This window comes from Lepus europaeus, chromosome 10 (genome assembly GCF_033115175.1).
Source record: "Lepus europaeus isolate LE1 chromosome 10, mLepTim1.pri, whole genome shotgun sequence".
NCBI lineage: Eukaryota > Metazoa > Chordata > Mammalia > Lagomorpha > Leporidae > Lepus > Lepus europaeus.
This window is the reverse complement of record NC_084836.1, coordinates 95,377,845-95,396,619: the sequence shown is the minus strand read 5'-3', so window position 1 is coordinate 95,396,619 and position 18,775 is coordinate 95,377,845. Positions and strand designations below refer to the sequence as shown.

Sequence of the window (18,775 nt, the reverse complement as noted above, 5' to 3'; positions counted from 1 at the left end):
CAACTGGGGTGGAGTGAGAATTCCAGGTGTGAACATGCAAACTCACACACACACACATGCCCATGTGAGCACACTCCTGATAAATGGCCAAGCATGCCATACAGAACTGTATGTTAATCATGAAACAGTCTGAGTGAGGAAACTAGGATTGTTGCCACTGCCATTTATTTAGCTGGTTCATAATGAAGGAGAGAACACTAGAGTGGTGCTAAAAACACAAAGAAGTCCTTGCCCTTAAGGGGCTTACAATCTTATCAGGGAAATATAACAGATACATAAGAAATTGACTCTAAGAACGCTTATGCTAACAAATGCCACAAGACTTCAGAAGGCCGTGTAGCTTAGGAACACAAAGATTAGGAGTTGGGAAACCCAGATTCTAACACCAACCTGACAGATCAGCAAACCCTTGGGTTTATTAGCCTAGCTGCAAACTGCAGTAGTGAGACTTTGAGGCTATCTGCACTGTTTCTGTCATGACTGAGATCCAAAGCGGAGGCAAGTTTCAAAGAGGTGGCACCTGAGTGGGACATGGAAGGTAGGCAGAGAAGGCATTTCAGACAAGGAGAGCGGTGCTGAGGCAGGCAAAAGCGTGGGGCCCCCAGGGGAGAAGAGCTGGGTGCTACAGGGAATAATGGAATGAGGTAAGTGGGTGGCAGAAAGCCAGCCGTGGGTACCCTCAGGCACTGCTCGCCCAGGAGGGAGCTGTGTGCCTCCCGTCCATGTCCAGTCAGTTACAGTACATCATTCCAGAGAGGAGAAAATACAGAGGACAGTGGCAGCATGCTATCAAACACTTCACTCGATTTCTAGAAAGCAAAAAATAATTTAATATTACACTTCTACATCACAAAATTGACATTAATATATTGTCCCCATTGTCAAAATGTAAACTAATTCAAAGTTAACATTTTTAGTAAACAAAACTAAATCTCTCAATCCAAAAGGACATATGATACAAATTATATTTTCCCCCCTAATTCCAACATTGGTTTTCTACTGTGTTCCACATACTGTGGAAATAAAAATGGCTAAGGACAAGGGCCCTGCCCTTGCAAAGCACAAGCCTGGTAGGTGAGGCCCTCAACTGTGCTCACCTGGAATGAACCAAGAGGCATGGTGTGATGAAGGTGTGAGCAGGGCGGAGGTGTGAGCACAATGAGGCACAAGCAGGATGCTTGAGGACAGTTTCTTGTCTTCTGAAGGACTTTCAGTCTGGGCTTGGAGGAGAGAGGCAGATGGCTCCAGGAGAAATGAGTGTGGCAGGGAGAAAGTGACTATGGGGAGGAGACAGCTCCTAGGCAGCGGGCACATGGGCCCATGTAGTACAGTAGCCTCTCACAGGTAGAGTGGCTGGAGAAGAGGTTAAAGGGCAACAGCTAGGAACATGAGACCTGCATGTATTAAAACGCGGAGCGTCTGCTTGTGACGTTTTAGTCATCGCCTAGCACTGGCTTCTAAGGTTTGGAAGAGGTAGGTTTGAGAAGGAGTGGGAAGGCTCTATCTGTATCGTAAGCAGTTGCAATATGCTCTCCTCAGCAAATCAAACTGCTCAGAGACACAGCCCCTACCAGCTCCTTTCCTCACTCTCCTCTGTCCCCACCCTGGCTTATGAACAGCTTCCCCACTGCCCTAGAGTCTTCTTCAGAGATCTGGAACTGGAAAGGCACAGGGGAGGAGCAAAGAAATGGGACTAAAACTGCACACATATGGCTAATCAAGTTACCAGAAGGTATTGGTAACTGTATTGTACAAAAGTCTGCAGATGAAAAAACATTCTTTCCCAGGAGTTTTCTAAAAATTCCCAATTCCTAAACTATTTTCCATCAAATATCAGTGTTACAAATACAATACCATAGGATTTCAGATCTCATCTTCACATAATTAAAATCTTACCAAAATTGCATTGCTTAGCTTTAAAAAAAATCAAAAGATATATGTAAGTTCAAGTCTTAGGTTCTCAGCTACTGCCATACACGAATGTCCATACTTGAATAAACGGCCTGGGGAAGAACGTGCAGTGAGAGATGGAGGCAAAGAAGCTTTAGGGTAGACACTAAGTTCCAACTGCTCAGAATAATATAAAACCATCCTACAAAAAAAGTAACACCTTCTTGAAATTTCATTTTATAATGGAGAAAATAAATCTGTCATTTTATTTAACATTCATTTTTAAGTTACAGTTATGCCAACATAATCTACTTCTAATGAAATAAATCTTAGTATAATCCTAAAAACATGCATAAACGCTTGGTAAGATTTTCTATATTTCTAAATAAATTACATGCATGATATGCATTTCCAATAAAGAATACCAATATAAGATTCAGGACATTTATTTTTCTGCACGAAGATTTAACTACTGTATCACACACACACACACACACACTCACACATACCCAACAAACCCACAAAGCAATGGTGTGTAGTAGGTAGTGAGATACCCTTAAAATAAGCATGTTTAATATGCCCACAAACAGGCTTTTTTTTTTTTTAGGCAACAAAATATTTTCAGTCCTTGACATCTTCTTACACTCACCTAGCACCACAGATGCAAGGACTTATCAGTAAACGTGTACAATCCCATGCTTGAAACCTAAAGCATGCACTGAATTGAATATATACATTGTGATCTACTCTACTAGGTATGCACTACATACTTCTAATATTTTATACATTAAATTACCCTGCAGCCTTTTGAAATTTTAACATTTATGCAAAACAACTTCTGAAAGACTTAGGAAACAAATTCCAAGGTTCACCTCCAGGCTGGTTTGGTTAAGTGGAAAAATGGCAGCAGCCTCAAGGTTCATCCTGAATGAAAATGATATATGTGCATGTCAACCCATGTAAAAAACGCCTATATACACAGATGGCACAAAGAATTGTGCAGTTGGAATCACCAGTGCAAATGCATGCATTTGAGGTACTTATTCTTTTCCATGGTCAGGTATAATTATGCACAGTCATTTCCTCAAGTGCTAAAGATTTCAGACCTGATCAAATAAGCTGTTAAGAAGTATAAATATGAGATATTTATATAGTTAATTTCGAAGTGCTATGCTGTTAAGGACATTTATTGAACATTATATGTTTATATATTTAGTTCAAAATATTTACCAACCAATAAATTTTCTTATTGTAAAGAGAATGACTGGCAATTATACCTGGCCAAGTGATTAAATAGCATACTTGAAATTCTTGCAAGAACTGTAGTGAAAGAGTAAAATACTTCATTATTGCTTCATTGGACTAAGAAACCCAAAAGGCATAGATGCTCAGTGATGAAAAGTGAATACCCAAATGGTCTCCGCGACAGCAACTATGCATTCTCCATGTTGTCAATGCCATTGGCATCCACGTGGATATCAGGCTCCCCGCACAAAGACGAGGGGACAAAGCGGCTCACAGTGGGGCACAAACAGCTCTTCAGCTCTGGCAGTTCTTGCTTCAGGCGTTCCAACTGCTCCACTTGGAATATATTTGGCTGTTCAGGCATCCAATCATATATCCTATGATGAAACAAATGCAAAACACATAAAAAAAGGTGTAATTTCATGCTTCAGACCTACCTACCTGATTTACCCTTCCTGACAATTTGTTTTCAAAATGCCTAGAATATCCATATTGCAGAGTTTTTGTTTGAAAGATGAAAGCATCAGTTCTAAAGACTTCTCTTTTCAGGGTAGGCATGTAGCATAGCAGGTTTAAGATACTTCTCGGGACCCCCAAATTCCACACTGGAGTGCTGATTCCAGTGTTGGCTACTCTGCTTTTTGTTTTTTGTTTGACAGGCAGAGTTAGACAGTGAGAGAGAGAGAGACAGAGAGAAAGGTCTTCCTTCCACTGGTTCATCCCCCAAATGGAAGCTACGGCCAGCGCTGTGCCTATCCGAAGCCAGGAGCTTCTTCCTGGTCTCCCACGTGGGTGCAGGGCCCAAGCACTTGGGCCATCCACCACTGCCTTCCCGGGCCACAGCAGAGAGCTGGCCTGGAAGAGGAGCAACAAGGACTAGAACTTGGGATACCGGCACCGCAGGCGCAGGATTAGCCAAGTGAGCCGTGGCATTGGCCGGCTACTCTGCTTCTAATCCAGCTCCCTACTAATGCCCTTGGGGAGGTAGCGGATGATGACCCAAGTGAGTCCCTGTCACCCTTATGGAGACCAGGATGGAGTTCTAGGCTCTTAGCCTTGGCATGGCCCAGCTTCAGCAGTTGATGTCACTGGAAGAGTGAACCACTGGATGGAAGATCTCTCTTTTACCTTTCAAAAGAACAAATAAATATATATATATATATATATATATATATATATATATTTTGACAGGCAGAGTGGACAGTGAGAGAGAGAGAGACAGAGAGAAAGGTCTTCCTTTTCCATTGGTTTACCCCCCAATGGCCTCTGTGGCCGGCGCACCGCGCTGATCTGAAGCCAGGAGCCAGGTGCTTCTCCTGGTCTCCCATGCGGGTGCAGGGCCCAAGCACTTGGGCCATCCTCCACTGCACTCCCGGGCCACAGCAGAGAGCTGGCCTGGAAGAGGGGCAACCGTGACAGAATCCAGCGCCCCGACTGGGACTAGAACCCGGTGTGCTGGCGCCGCAAGGCAGAGGATTAGCCTGTTGAGCCACAGCACCGGCTAAATAAATAAATCTTTTTAAATTATTTATTTGAAAGTCAGAGTTACAAAGACAGAATCTTCCATCTAATGGTTCACTCCCCATATGGCCACATCAGCTGGGGCTAGGCCAGGCTGAAGCCAGGAACCAGGAGCTTCCTACAGCTCTCCCATGTGGCTGGTCTGCTAATTTCTCAGACCAATCAATGGCAGGGAGCTGGATGGGAAGTGGAGCAGCAGACACACAAACAGGCACCCATTTGGGATGTCAGCATTTAAGGTGGCACCTTTACCACTTTGCCACAATGCTAGCACCATAAATCAATCTTTTAAAAAATATTTTGTCCTGTCTAATGATGCATGGTATCTTCTGTATCTCTGATGCAAAAACGGATTAAAGCAAATGAGAAAATGAAATCTATAGCTTGCCAGAGATTCCTAAAGTACTTGCCTTCCACATTAATCAACCAGCAATGTCTTATTTCACAAGTGGAAAGATACTGACAAGTTTCTGAGTTCAAATTCACTAAAGAACAAGATGAGGACTGCTCATCAGTATGAAAATCAGCGTAAGCTTTGTAGTACAGGAAGATAAACTCAGGGTCAAGAGCCCAGAATGAGCACTGGCACTCCTACTGGCAAAGAAGGGCTTCTCACACTGCAATGTGAATTCCAGGCAACTACACAGCCTTTCACAAGAGAGCCTAATGACATCAAACTAGGGAAGAAGTTTTGGAACAAGATTCAAATATATATTGGTTCTATTAAAACAAAGGCTTTCTGTAAAAGAATAAAAAGTGACTTCTGGATCAAAGCCATTAGATGAACAGAGCATCTTAACTTCACTCTTTCCCCTACATCCTCTTAAAAGGGGGACTGGCCTTATGACATAGTGGGTTATGCCACTGCCTGCGATGCTGCTATGCCATATGGGTGCCAGTTTGAGTCTTAGATGTTTCACTTCTGATCCAGCTCCCTGCTGATGCTCCTGAGACAGCAGAGGAGATGGCTCAAGTGCTTGGGCCCCTGCACCCATGTGTGAGATCTGGATGAAGCTCCTGGCTGCTGGCTTCTGCCATTTGGAGAGTGAATGAGCAGATGAAAGATCTCTGTCTCTCCCTCTCTGTAACTCTGCCTTTCAAATAAATAAATATTTTTTAAAATAAAATGGATTTAAAAAAATAAAAACAATCTGTGAGTATGAAAAAACCCAAGAAACAAAGCAAAAGAGTTTTGGAAGCTGGGAAACATATGGATAAAGAACTAAAAAGGCCAAATCAGAAGTCAGTAATAACAAAAAGTCCAAGCTTAAAAATAGCACTGAATTCCTGAATGAAGAGACAGGGTTAAAATGGGGAGGCTGAGGTGAAGGCTTTGAGCCAACAATATTTCCCCTTTTATTTTCTGCTGCCAAATGGAGCCCACAGGTATATATGCAGATTCTTCTGTGAGGAATCTGACTAGCCAGGCAAGTTCTAATCTACTGACATCAGAGGTATCACCAAATAGGCCACCTGATTATCCAAAGTGAAGCCCAACTCAACTCCATTTACAAGAAGATGGCATGGTGCAAGCAGCTTGAGCAGCTGTGTGGGTGACTCATACGCCACAATGGAGTACCATTCTGGTCCCAGCTGCTCATCATTGGAAGCACCCAATCCAGTTTCCTGCTAATGTGCCTGGGAAGGCAGCAGATGATGGCCCAAGTTCATGGGTCCCTGCCACCCACATGGAGACCCCAATAAATGGAGTTCCTGGCCCCTAGCTTCAGCCTGGCCCACCACTGGCTGCTGCAGTTAGGGAGCGAGCCAGTAGATGGAAGAGTGAACTCATTCTCTTTCTCCTCTCTGTCACTCTACCTTTCAAATTCATTATCATTAAAAAAAAAAAAGGGCAACTGCTTCACATACTCTATTTCCAACAAGCTCTGTAGATTGAAATTCCTTATCGTGGTAGGCAAGGATTCCCAAACATTTGAGAGATTCTTTTAAATGAAAGATAGTGGCTGGCGCCGCGGCTCAATAGGCTAATCCTCCGCCTGCGGCGCCGGCACTCCAGGTTCTAGTCCGGGTCGGGTCGCTGGATTCTGTCCTGGTTGCTCCTCTTCCAAGCCAGCTCTCTGCTGTGGCCTGGGAGTGCAGTGGAGGATGGCCCAAGTGCTTGGGCCCTGCACCCCATGGGAGACCAGAAGCACCTGGCTCCTGGCTTCAGATCAGCGCGGCGCGCCGGCCACAGAGGCCATTGGGGGGTAAACCAATGGAAAAGGAAGACCTTTCTCTCTGTTTCTCTCTCTCTCTCACTGTCCACTCTGCCGTCAAAAAACAAACAAACAAAAAAAGATAGTAAAGAAAACTCCAAAAAGCTAATGACAACAAAAATGCTTAATGACTTCAGAGAAATACAAGAGATCTTCAAAGCATTCCTGGAAAATGGAATTAAAAGACATTTATTTGGGTGCAAAAAATTTTAAATCCATGCAGTTTTTTTCACAATATGCATTTTCAATGAACTTCTTAAATATCTTGAATTGTTTTGATCAAATTCAAATAGTGTTACACAGAAAAAAGCACAGATAAAAAAGATAGTCCTTGGGAATTAAAATCATAGTAACAAATGTGATAATACAAGAGAATGGATGGAAGACAAAGCTGAGGATATCTTCTGTGGTAGAGCTAACACTATAAACAGGAGAAAATAAGTAGAAGTCTGGTACAGGAGGTGGATATGCAAGTAAGAGGATTTCTATAAAGAAAATACATCCAGAAAAATGAAAGAGACAAGAACCATGGAAGTCAGTCAAAGGGGCTGGCATTGTGGCATAACTGGTTAAAACACAGCCTTCTATGCCGGAATCCCATACAGGCACCAGTTCATGTCCTGGTTGCTTCACTTCTGATCCAGCTCCCTGCTAATGTGCCTGGGAAAGCAGCGGAAGATGGTTTAAGTGCTTGAGCCCCTGCACTCATGTGGAAGATCTGGAAGAAGCTCCTGAACCTTAGGTTCAGTCTGGCCAAGCCTTAGCTGCTATGGCCGCTGGGGAGTCAATCAGTGGATAAAAGATCTCCTCTCTGTGTCTCTTTCTAACTCTGCCTCTCAAATAAATAAAATATTAAAAAAAATTTATAAAACATTCCCCATCTTTAAGGATATTTACTGACAGACTAAAAGAGCTATGGAGTCCCCAGCACAATGGCAAAACCAGACTCACAACTAGAATCATCTCCATGGAGCTCTAGAACACTAATGACAAAGACTCTCCTAGCTTCTGGAGGGGAACCAAGAAATTACATGCCAGAGAGCAGGGGTGAATGAGGCCTCACACTCATCAACATTAACACTGGAATTGCAAAGATGATGGAGAAATGCTTCAAATTATAAAGGAAAATGATTTTCCAAGGAGAATTCTATGCCCAGCCATGACATTCAAGACCTAAAAGACCTACAAATACTTTCTATCTTCCTTTCTCAAGATGTGTTCATAAAAATGACAATGAACCAAGAAAAAAAAAAGGTATGAGATACAGGAAATGTGATACAACATGGGGAATGCCAGGGAGCAGCTCTCGGGATGGTGGTTCTGTCAAGAGAGGCCAACCAAATAGTACTGGAAGGTTCCAGGTAGAAAGGAAGGTATATTAACGTTGTCATTCCACGGGGTGGATGTTTATCCTAGCAGTTGAAATACCCATCAAGATACCATCAGAGTACTGAGTCTAACTCCCAGTTCTGGCTTCTCACTCCAGCTTCCTGCTATGGCTCAGCTACCAGGGTTTTGGCCACTCACACTGGCACCATGGATTGTGTTCCCACTTCCCAACTTTGGCCCAGTTGAACCATGCTCATTGCAGGCATCTGGGGAGTGAACTAGCAGATGACAGTGCGTTCAGGTTCTCAACATCTTTCTAAAAGATTAATTTGAAAGGCAGAGATATCAACTAAATAATTTTTGAATTCTGAATTGTATAAAAATTAAAGGCTCTCACTCCAAGAGGATCACTGACATTCTTGCAGCCTTGCAATCTAAGGACAGTGTGCCCAGTGAGCCTATGCCCAAGTGTTACTTAAATACGATTTCTTACCCATGTACTGATGAAGACTGTGCACCACCTGACAGGTGGTCAGCCTACTCCTGAAATTGTGGCAGGCTACAAGCACAGAACCAGGAAACAGAACGGCCCACTCCACGTGACGGACCTAGTTCTGTTGTGCTTCCGATGCCTGACAGTGCTGAGCAGGAGACTGAGTGGGTCACAAAATCATTTCAGAAAGCTAGGATTAGCATATCAAGTAACACATGAACAGGAACTATCCAAGGGGCATTGTGTTTTTAACGTCGTTGAGGTACACATTAATAGATTTTTAAAATGCTTTAAGAGAATAACTTGATAATTATGTATGAGAGAGAAGACAGGAGAACAGGATTAGGGAGAGGCACGCAGGGACTTCAGAATGATAATGCTCTTACTTTAAACATGGTGTTTGTTCAGTTGTTACTGCTTTATTTGTTTTTATCTAGAAGGCAGAGAGATAGGGACACAGACATAGAAATCTTCCATCAGCTTGTTCATGTCCCCAAATGTCCTCAATAGCCATGGCTGGGCTAGCCAGGCCCAAGCCAGGAACTCAGAACTCAAATTGGGTCTCCCAGGTAGGTGACACTGACTCAAGCATTTGGGCCATTACCTACTGCCACTCTGGGTATCAATATGCAGGAAGCTGGAATGGGAAGCAGAACCAGGATGCAAACCCAGGCACTCTGATAAGCGATACTGGTATATCAAGAGATATCTTAAATGCTGAGCCAAACACCCACCCTTGGGCTACAATTTTAAAACCAGACTGATAAAACAGGAGAAAAAGCTTTATTACAAAAGTGGTGTTACTTTGTAGGACAAACAATACAACATGAACTAAATCCAAGGAATATATTTTTAAGGCAAGTTTGGTGAGAATTTTATCACTCACTCTTTCTATGATGCTGCTCAAATATTAGAAAGACCACTAATTCAACAAATTTCTCTGTACTAAAGTGACTCTCACCAATTAGTGACTATCATATTTACATCATAAACACCCAGAGAGCTGATTTTTAAAATTTTTATTATTTTTAAAGATTTGTTTATTTATTTGAAAGGCAGCATGAAGGAGAAGGAGAGAAAGAGAAAAAGAGAGGTATCTTCCATCCACTGGTTCACTCCCCAAATGCCCACAATAGCCAGGGTTGGGATGAAGCCAAGAGCCAGGAAATCCAAACGGTTTCTCATATGGGTAGTAGGAATCCAAGTATTCAGCCATTATCTATCTGCTGACCTCCAAGGTGCAACAGCAGGAAGTCGGATTGGAAGTGGAGGTGGGACTCCAGCCAGCACTCCAATATGGAATGTGGGTGACCAAGCAGTAGCTTAACCCACTCCACCATAATGTCCACCCTAAGCTGATTTAATATATACGTTCAAGAAACAGTTGAGTTCCTACTGTGTATTAGCTATTTGTCTAACTTCTGGAGATATATCAGTGAACAAACAAGCAAAAAGCCTTGTTCTCATGTAGCTTATGGGTAAGAGGAAAGCAGATGGGGGAAGAAGAGCCAGGGAGAAAAACAATGTATATGCAGGGTGTCAAATGGTGACAGCTGAGATGGAGTCAGGACGTGCATTGTGAATACAGGTTATTTAAAATAGGTTATTCAAGGGAGGCCTCCCTGGTGACAGACATTTCAATCTTCACATAAGTCTTTCTCTGTGAGAGAAAAGGTCAAAGAAGGAAAGAGGACTGAGAGGCAGTGGGGGGGGGGTGGGGTGGGGAAGGACAGGGACAAGGGCATACAGGGTCTTATAACATCTTTGGCTTTTCCTTTATGTGACACAGAAACCCGTGGAAGAGTTGTAAGGGAGCCACGATCCAAGAAAGGTTTTAAAAGGCTCCCTCTGCTGCTGCGCTGAGAAGAGACAGTGTGGGAGCAGGGGGGCAGTCATCACGGCACAGGTACTTCAGTGATCCACATGAGACAGGAGGTGGCTTAGCTGAGAGTGACAACAGTAAACACGGTGAGCAGACAGATTCAAGACACAGTTTGAAGAAAGCATAAAGGAGGTTTCATCTGACTGGATTTGGGGTATGATATAAAGGACAGAGTCATGGAAAACTCCAAGAATTTGGCCTCAGAAACTGGAAAGATGGAGTTATCAATTATAATGAATTCTGGAAAGCTACAGAAGCACCTGGATCTACAAGAAGACAAGGGAATTGGTCTGTTAGAGATACTTAATTTGGGTCTACATAAAGCAAGGGTGGGAAGTGTCTGGCCTGTGGACTACATCAGGCTACAAAATCGTATAGTTTGGCCCTGCCAAAGCAAACCACAGGCAGGACTCGAAATTTAGTAAATCTACAACAGCCTAGTTTTGATAATTTTGTATGGACTGCAAATGATGTTATAAATATCCAAATAGATCTTGGCAGAAAAAAAGCTTTCCCCATTTCAGATACAAAGGTATGAAATGCCACAGAACTGGACGGGCTCATGAACAGCTTTGGGGAAGACAGCCATCCTTCAAGGTGACTTAGTATACCTCAGTTAGGGACCAGTCATCTGATTTTATAAAAAGCTTCCCAGATGATTCTGGTGTATTTCAAAGTTTGAAAAAAAAAAAAACCACTGACAAAGGTCAAGATAAACCTCAGGCCAAACTAAAGAATTTTAACTGCAGTTAAAGTTTGATTTTATTTACAGTTTTCTAAGATGAATGCTATACTTTTCCTAACATTCCAAGGGAATTTTTTAGGAAAGATAGATACCTATCATAAATCAGACCATTGACTCCAAATTCCTTTAATTTCCTTCTGTTTTCTGGATCGTTGGTATCATCACCCCAGCAGAATATGACCAGTCCCTTAGCTCTCGCCTCCTGAATATAGGATGGGTTTCTGAGCAGGTCTTCAGTGTGTGCATTTATCCCCTAAGAGAAGAAAAATCAGTTGTTCATGAAAAAGCAATGTATAACTGCAAACCCTAAATGCTCATACTTTCTAGATCATTGCTATTTAGAGTGGAGCATGCATGAAAGAAAATGTTAGACACAGTTCTTATAATTTACCTTATTCTTCTCACTAAACATTTCAAAGACATATATTCAGAATAAACGAGTATTACTTACTATGTGTAATTTATAAACATACAGATATTGAATGTGTGATCAAAAAATTTACTCTATTAGATGCACTATCAAAACAAGGTTATCTGCACTCAATTCACAATAGCTAATATATGGAATCAACTCAGATGTCCATCAACTGAAGACTGAATAAAGAAATTATGGTATATGTACCCCATGGAATACTACATAGCAGTAAAAAAAAAAAAAAAAAAAAAAATCCTGTCATTTGGAACAAAATGGATACAACTGGAAATCATCATACTTAGTGAAATAAGCCAGTTCCCAAAAGACAAATAACATATGTTCTCCCTGATCTGTGGTAACTAATAGAGCACCTAAAAGGTAATCTATAGAAGTGATACTGACACTTTGATATGTGAGGATTTTGACAGCTTTCATCTTGACTATGAGGAACAGGTTTTTTTTTTTCCATACTATTTGTTGAACTCTTGGTATAGGGTAATCTTCTGAGTACAAAGTTAGTTGAAAATAGATCTTGTATAAAATAAGAATGGGAATAGGAGAAGGAAGAGGAGGAAGGTGGGAACGAAGGTGGCAGGGAGTGTAGGGTGGGAAGAATCATTATGTTCCTAAACTTGTATATATGAAACGCATCAAGTTTGTATACCTTAAATAAAAGGTTTCTACGTAAAAATAAAAATTAAAAAAAAAGGTTATCATTTTAGATGATTCAGAAAATCCACTCAGAAAACTAAACTAAAACTCAGTGTAGGCCTGCAAGATAACTCATTTCTCTTCAATTTAATTTCTTTTCATTCTGAAATCTAACATCCCCAATTTAAAGTACGTATTTGCTTATCACACATCACTCAAACCTTTAACCATTAGTTGTGTAAAGTAATATGAAACTTACTACTGCTCTAAAACATCAAATAATATAAAATTAAAAATAAAAATTCAGGCTGGCGCCGCGGCTCACTAGGCTAATCCTCTGCCTGCGGCGCCGGCACCCCGGGTTCTAGTCCCAGTTGAGGCACTGGATTCTGTCCCAGTCGCTCCTCTTCCAGTCTAGCTCTCTGCTGTGGCCCGGAAAGGCAGTGGAGGAGGGCCCAAGTTGGGCCCTGCACCCGCATGGGAGATCAGGAGGAAGCACCTGGCTCCTGGCTTCAGGTCGGCACGGTACACCAGCCGCAGCACGCCGGCCCTAGCGGCCATTTGGGGGGTGAACCAACAGAAAAGGAAGACCTTTCTCTCTGTCTCTCTCTCTCTCTCTCTGCCTAACTCTGCCTGTAAAAAATAAATAAAAAAATAAAATAAAAATAAAAATTCAAACTTACCAGAAGATTTTCAAACTGTGCAAAGCTCATTGCAATGGGAGTTGTCCGAGACCTGAGGTCCATTAGCTCAGGGTAAATATCGGATTTTCCTTGAGTCAAAAATAATATGGGATATTTGTTCTGTTTTTGTCGAACCCTAAAAAAGGTAATTTAAAAAATTACTTTTCAAAGCCAGCACTGTGGCTCAGCAGGTTAAGCTGCGACCTGCAGTGCCAGCACCCAATCTTTACAAAAACAAACAAAAAATTACTTTTCATTGGGGAGATCACTATAATATTACTTGTAAATTTCAGAAACTACTAAAAATGTAAAGAAAACAAAAAAGATATAATCCCATTATTCAGATAAAACATTAACATGTGCTTAGTCAAAAAAGAAATTTAAAATTTTTCTCATAAGAAATACAACAGAAATAGGCAGTCAGAAGGCCCTTGAGAGCTTACAGTCTGGGGAAGAAGACATGAGCTGCAGTACAGTGCAGCACAGGTTTGAGGCTCTAGGATCCAGCAGGCAGGGACTTGGCAGGAGTGGAAGGCACCCCAGCAAGCCAACATAAAGAGATAATGACAATAAATACAACTTGACTGAGAGGAAAAAATCAAGGCTGAAATATGGATAACTCTCCTACCTTAGGTATACCTCCATGTATACCTCAAGTCCTAGCTATACTATAGGAGCATAGGAGAAAAAACAAACATGACTCACATTGTGCAGATATCTGCATCAAATGAAGAAAACACTATTCTCCTCTTCCCAGAGTTTTCTAAAACAGTTTTTAAAATTATATCCAAAAACAGATTCATGTCAAAATATGTTGATAAGTTGCCATCCCACATTCCATCCTGTATGAAAGGGAAATGAAAGACATTACATGCTGCAGAAGCACAAGGTTGGGGAAAAAAATCTTATCCAACTCATTTTTCAATCTATAGAAACTGTTATATTTATGTGTATATTCAAAGTACACAACAATATGTTACAGGATAAATATGGTAACAAGGATACTAAATTGAGGCATCATCTCACAGTTCCCCTTTTTTGCTTCTGCGGCAGAAGTAGCTAAGGGGCGGTGTTGTGGCATAGTGGGTAAATGGCCTCCTGCAATGCCAGCATCACATATGTGCACTGGTTTGATTCCCAGCTGCTTCACTTCCAATCCAGCTCCCTGCTCATGCACCTAGGAAAAGCAGCAGAGGATGGCCCAAGTCCTTGGGCCCTGCACCCACATGAGCGACCTGGAGGAAGCTCCTGGCTCCTGCCTGGCTCACCCTTGGCTGTTGTAGCCATCTGGAGTGTGAACTAGCAGATTGAAGATCTCTCTCTCTCTCTCTTTCTCTGTCTCTTCTGCTAACTCTTTCAAATAAATCATTAAATCTTTAAACCAAAGATTGGCTAAAACCTATTCATTAGAATCTCGTAATAGAATACAATTTTAACACATATAGTCTTCATGTTGTACTTTAGATTTCTGGACCATTCATTCTACTTATCTATTTTTGTATCCTTTGACCTACATCTCCTCACCATGCAAAACCATTGCTTTGTCACATTCCACCTATAAGCAAGATCATTCAAAACCTTTCCTGCTATGTCTCATTTATTTGACTTAGCATAAAGTCCTCCAGGCTCATCTGTTGCAGCAAATGTCAAGATGTTCTTTTTTAGAACCAAATAAGGGGCTGGCGCTGTAGCGCAGCAGGTTAATGCCCTGGCCTGAAGTGCCAGTATCCCACATGGGCGCCGGTTAGAGACCTGGCTGTGCCACTTCCGATCCAGCTCTCTGCTATGGCCTGGGAAAGCAGTAGAAGGTGGCCCAAGTCTTTGGGCCCCTGCACCCATGTGGGAGACCTGGAAGAAGCTCCTGCCCCTGGCTTCAGATCGGCACAGCTCCGGCCACTGCGGCCAACTGGGGAGTGAACCACTGGATGGAAGGTATCTCTCTCTCTCTCTGCCTCTACTTTCTCTTTGTAACTCTTTCAAATAAATAAATAAATCTTAAAAAAAAATGACTAATTATTCCATTGTGTGTGTGTGTATCTCACAGTTGCTTTATCCCTTTCTCGCTGATGAATACTTTGGTTGTCCCCCTACCTCCTCTATTGTGAATACTGTTGCAATTATCTTTTACAAGGCAGTGATTTCACTTCCTTTTTCTACATGTTCAGAAGAGAGATGGCTATATTATATGATTGCCCTAGTTTTTTATTATTTATTATTAGGTTTATATTATTATTACAATTATTATAAATTGTTAGATTATATTTTTATTGGAAACTTCAATACTGTTTCCCAAAACATTTTTATCATTTAAACTCCCAACAACAGCGTACAAGAACTGCCTTTTCTACAAACGCTAACATTTACCTTTTGACTTTTTGATGATTGTCATACTAACAAATTTGAGTTGGTAGCTCATAGTTGTTTTGACCAATTATTATTTTGCAGATGAGGAAACCAAAGGCCTGGAAAGATTAAGTGACTTGCCAAGACCACACAGCTACTTAGTGATGGTACAGCAGGTGTAAAAACTAAATCTGAAGTCCGATATGACTTTAAAATATCTTTATGGGGGCCAGCACTGTAGCACAGAAGGTTAAACCTCTGCCTTTCCATCTCATATGGGCATCAGTTCAAGTCCAGGCTGCTTCACTTCCGATCCAGCTCCCTGTTAACGTGCCTGGCAAAGCAGCAATGGATGGCCAAAGTACTTGGGCCCCTGCACTCATCTGGGAGACCCGGAAGCAGCTCTTGGCTCCAGCCTGGCCCAGCCCCGATCACTGTGGCCATCTGGGGAGTGTGCAGATGGAAGATCTGTCTTTCTCCTTCTCTCTATTTCTGCCTTTCAAAGAAAAAAACCTTTATAAAGCCTTCATAAATGATAAGATACTTAACTGGCTGAGACCCTATTAATTATGAACTTACCAGCTACCAAAAAGCTCAAATACTCCTATTATTTATAAAAACATTATTCACTATGAATTACCAGTTAAAAATCTCATTATTTGAGTCTTAATCATATCAAGTATACCCAGACAATTAAAATAATGGAGTTATGATACAAAGAGCTTTATTTACATTCAAATATTAAATGTCTTAAATATTAATCATGAAAATAATTCTAGATGCTCAGAAAACCGAATCATATTTGAAATATCTCAGTTGGCAATGCCTTTACCATGTTAGCCAGAATCAGCTTGTCATAAATAGAATGATTTGAAGGCAGTTACATATTACTGTAACCAAAACAAACTCCAGGATATCAATCCGAATAACTGATCACAATACCTGATTTAACTACTTCCAAACTTCTGACCAAGCACCCCATCCATTTATACATATATCCTCCTCCAGGATATATTTAATATGTACTTTAGGGGCCACTACTGTGATGCAGCAGGTTAAGCTACTGCTTGCAACAGTGGCACCCATATCAGAGTGCCAGTTTGAGTCCCAGTTAACTCCACTTCTGATCCAGCTTCCTGCTAACGTGCCTGGGAAGACAGTGAAAGGATGGCACAAGCACTTGGGACACTGCCATCATGTTAAAAACCAGAATGGAGTTCCTGGCTCGACTTCAGCCTGGCCTATACCTTACTGTGGTAGCCAGAAGTGGAGTGAACCAGCAGATGGAAGATGGCCTGCTCTCTGTCACTCTGCCTTTCAAATAAACCAACAAACACACATATTTTTAAAGTTACTTTAATTGCTGTTTCCCCCAACGAGAACATATGTTCTACGAAAGCTGGGCCTTGTTTGTTTTGTTCACTGCTTAATCCAAGCACTCAGAACAAACTTAGCCAGCAGCTGCTTTTCAATAAATATTTGTTGAACAAGGAAAGATTAAATCCAAGAGTGATTTAAAACACAGCTGCAGAAATTTCTTTTCCTGGGAAACTACTATTACCCAATAGAAAACTACTCAGGAAATTGTTTAAAACATATGTTTACATAAGAAATAAGTAAAGAAAAAAACAGAATCTGTCCATTTTTTAAGTATTCCCAGAAACCATCTGTATTAATGTGTTCACAAGACACATGTACAAGAAATGTCTGCAATAAATTTCAAGTACTGACATATTAATGTAAGTGTGATAATGCTTTACTACTACAAAGGTCCAAAAAGCACTGTGCTTGCTGGAAGAAGCCACAACAAAATTTAAGTATTACTTATTCTATTAAAATAAAGACAGACAAGAATGAAGGAATTTTTTTAAATGTGAGTAGGGAAGAATGAAAAACATCTGTTGCATACAGAATTACTTACCCTTTGTTGACAGATCCATTTTATTTCTATGTTAAATCCTACATCTTCCGGCAAAGAATCTAAAACCTAAAGTTTTGTTTGTTGGTGGCCAATTGTTTTGTTTTTGGTGAAACAGTGGTAGAAAAAGAAGAAAAGTAAAAGAATTATTACAAAAAGGCAATCACTAAGAATATATTACTAGTAAGAATAAAATGCTTTGCGCTTTCAGCATAAACCACGATCTTCTCATACTCAAGCTGACAAACCCGGTTGATGCTTTTTTACATTAAGATCAAAAGGAACAGCAAATTCACTAGCCTCAGGCAACATCTATGATAAGCAATCAACACCCCACCATGAAAATCCTTAATCTAAAATCTTTTTCATCATTGTTACTGAACACTGAATGTCATGAATTTCAGGCATGGGTCATGTTTCCTGAATTGTCTTCAGGCAGTTCAATCTACTTTACTAAGATATGATTATGGTGCTGGCGCTGTGGCATAGTGCTGGTTCAAGTTCTGGCTGCTCCACTTCCAATCCAGCTCTCTGCTATGGCCTAGGAAAGCAGCAGAAGATGGCCCAAGTCATTGAGCCCCTGCAACCATGTGGGAGACCCGGAGGAAGCTCCTGGCTCCTGGCTTTGATTTGGTGCAATTCTGGCTATCGAGGCCAACTGGGGAGTGAACCAGCAGACAGAAGACCTCTCTCTCTTTCTCTGTCTCTGTCTTTGTCTCTTCTTCGCTCTCTGACTTTCAAATAATAAATAAATAAATCTTTAAATAATAATAAATAATATAAATATTTCTTTAAAAAAAGACATGATTACATGAAAAAAAAAAAAAAAAACCACCATGAGTTTTAGCTTGTTTTGAAAGTGATAATGCCAATAAGCCCTTGAAACAATGTTGTTCACAAGTTAAAGATTTTGCTGGGGTTCAGAAAGCAAAGGTTATAAAGAGCAAGGAGGGCCAGCGTTGTGGCGTAGCAGATTAAGCCTCCACCTATGATGCCGGCATCCCTTCTGGGAGCTGGTTCAAGACCTGGGTGCTCCACTTCTGATCCAGATCCCTGCTAATGTGTCTGAGAAAGCAGCAGAAGATGCTCTAAGTCCTTGAGCCCCCGCACCCACATGGGAGACCCACAAGAAGTTCCAGGCTCCTAGCTTCAGCCTGGCCCAGCCCTAGCTATTGTAGCTGTTTGGGGAGTGAACAAGCGGATGAAGATATCTCTCTCTCTTCCTCTCTATGTAACTCTTTCAAATAAATTATTTTAAAAAGGTGATATAGGACATCTATTTTACACAGCAAATGAAAGTATATTAACATAACTTAGAAGTGAGACCTGGACTCTACACTAACCAGCTATGGACAAAGTACAGTATGTAAGAGTTTATACTCGGCTGGTGCCGTGGCTCAATAGGCTAATCCTCTGCCTGCAGCACCGGCACACTGGGTTCGAG

General features: G+C 41.4%; 1 protein-coding gene across 3 annotated transcripts in view; it reads right to left on the bottom strand.

Annotated features, from left to right (window-relative positions):
- Positions 1–2,440: 2,440 nt before the first annotated feature.
- The window catches only part of GPCPD1 (glycerophosphocholine phosphodiesterase 1), a 58,814-nt gene continuing 42,479 nt past the window's right edge, over positions 2,441–18,775 (bottom strand). For all 3 annotated transcript variants that reach the window (XM_062203894.1, XM_062203895.1, XM_062203896.1), the window contains 5 exons: positions 17,335–17,400; positions 13,776–13,912; positions 13,071–13,206; positions 11,414–11,574; positions 2,441–3,512 (listed from right to left, as the gene is read on the bottom strand). In XM_062203894.1, the coding sequence (XP_062059878.1) occupies positions 3,323–3,512; positions 11,414–11,574; positions 13,071–13,206; positions 13,776–13,912; positions 17,335–17,400 (690 nt within the window). In that variant the 3' untranslated portion in view covers positions 2,441–3,322. The remainder of the gene's footprint in view (positions 3,513–11,413; positions 11,575–13,070; positions 13,207–13,775; positions 13,913–17,334; positions 17,401–18,775) is intronic.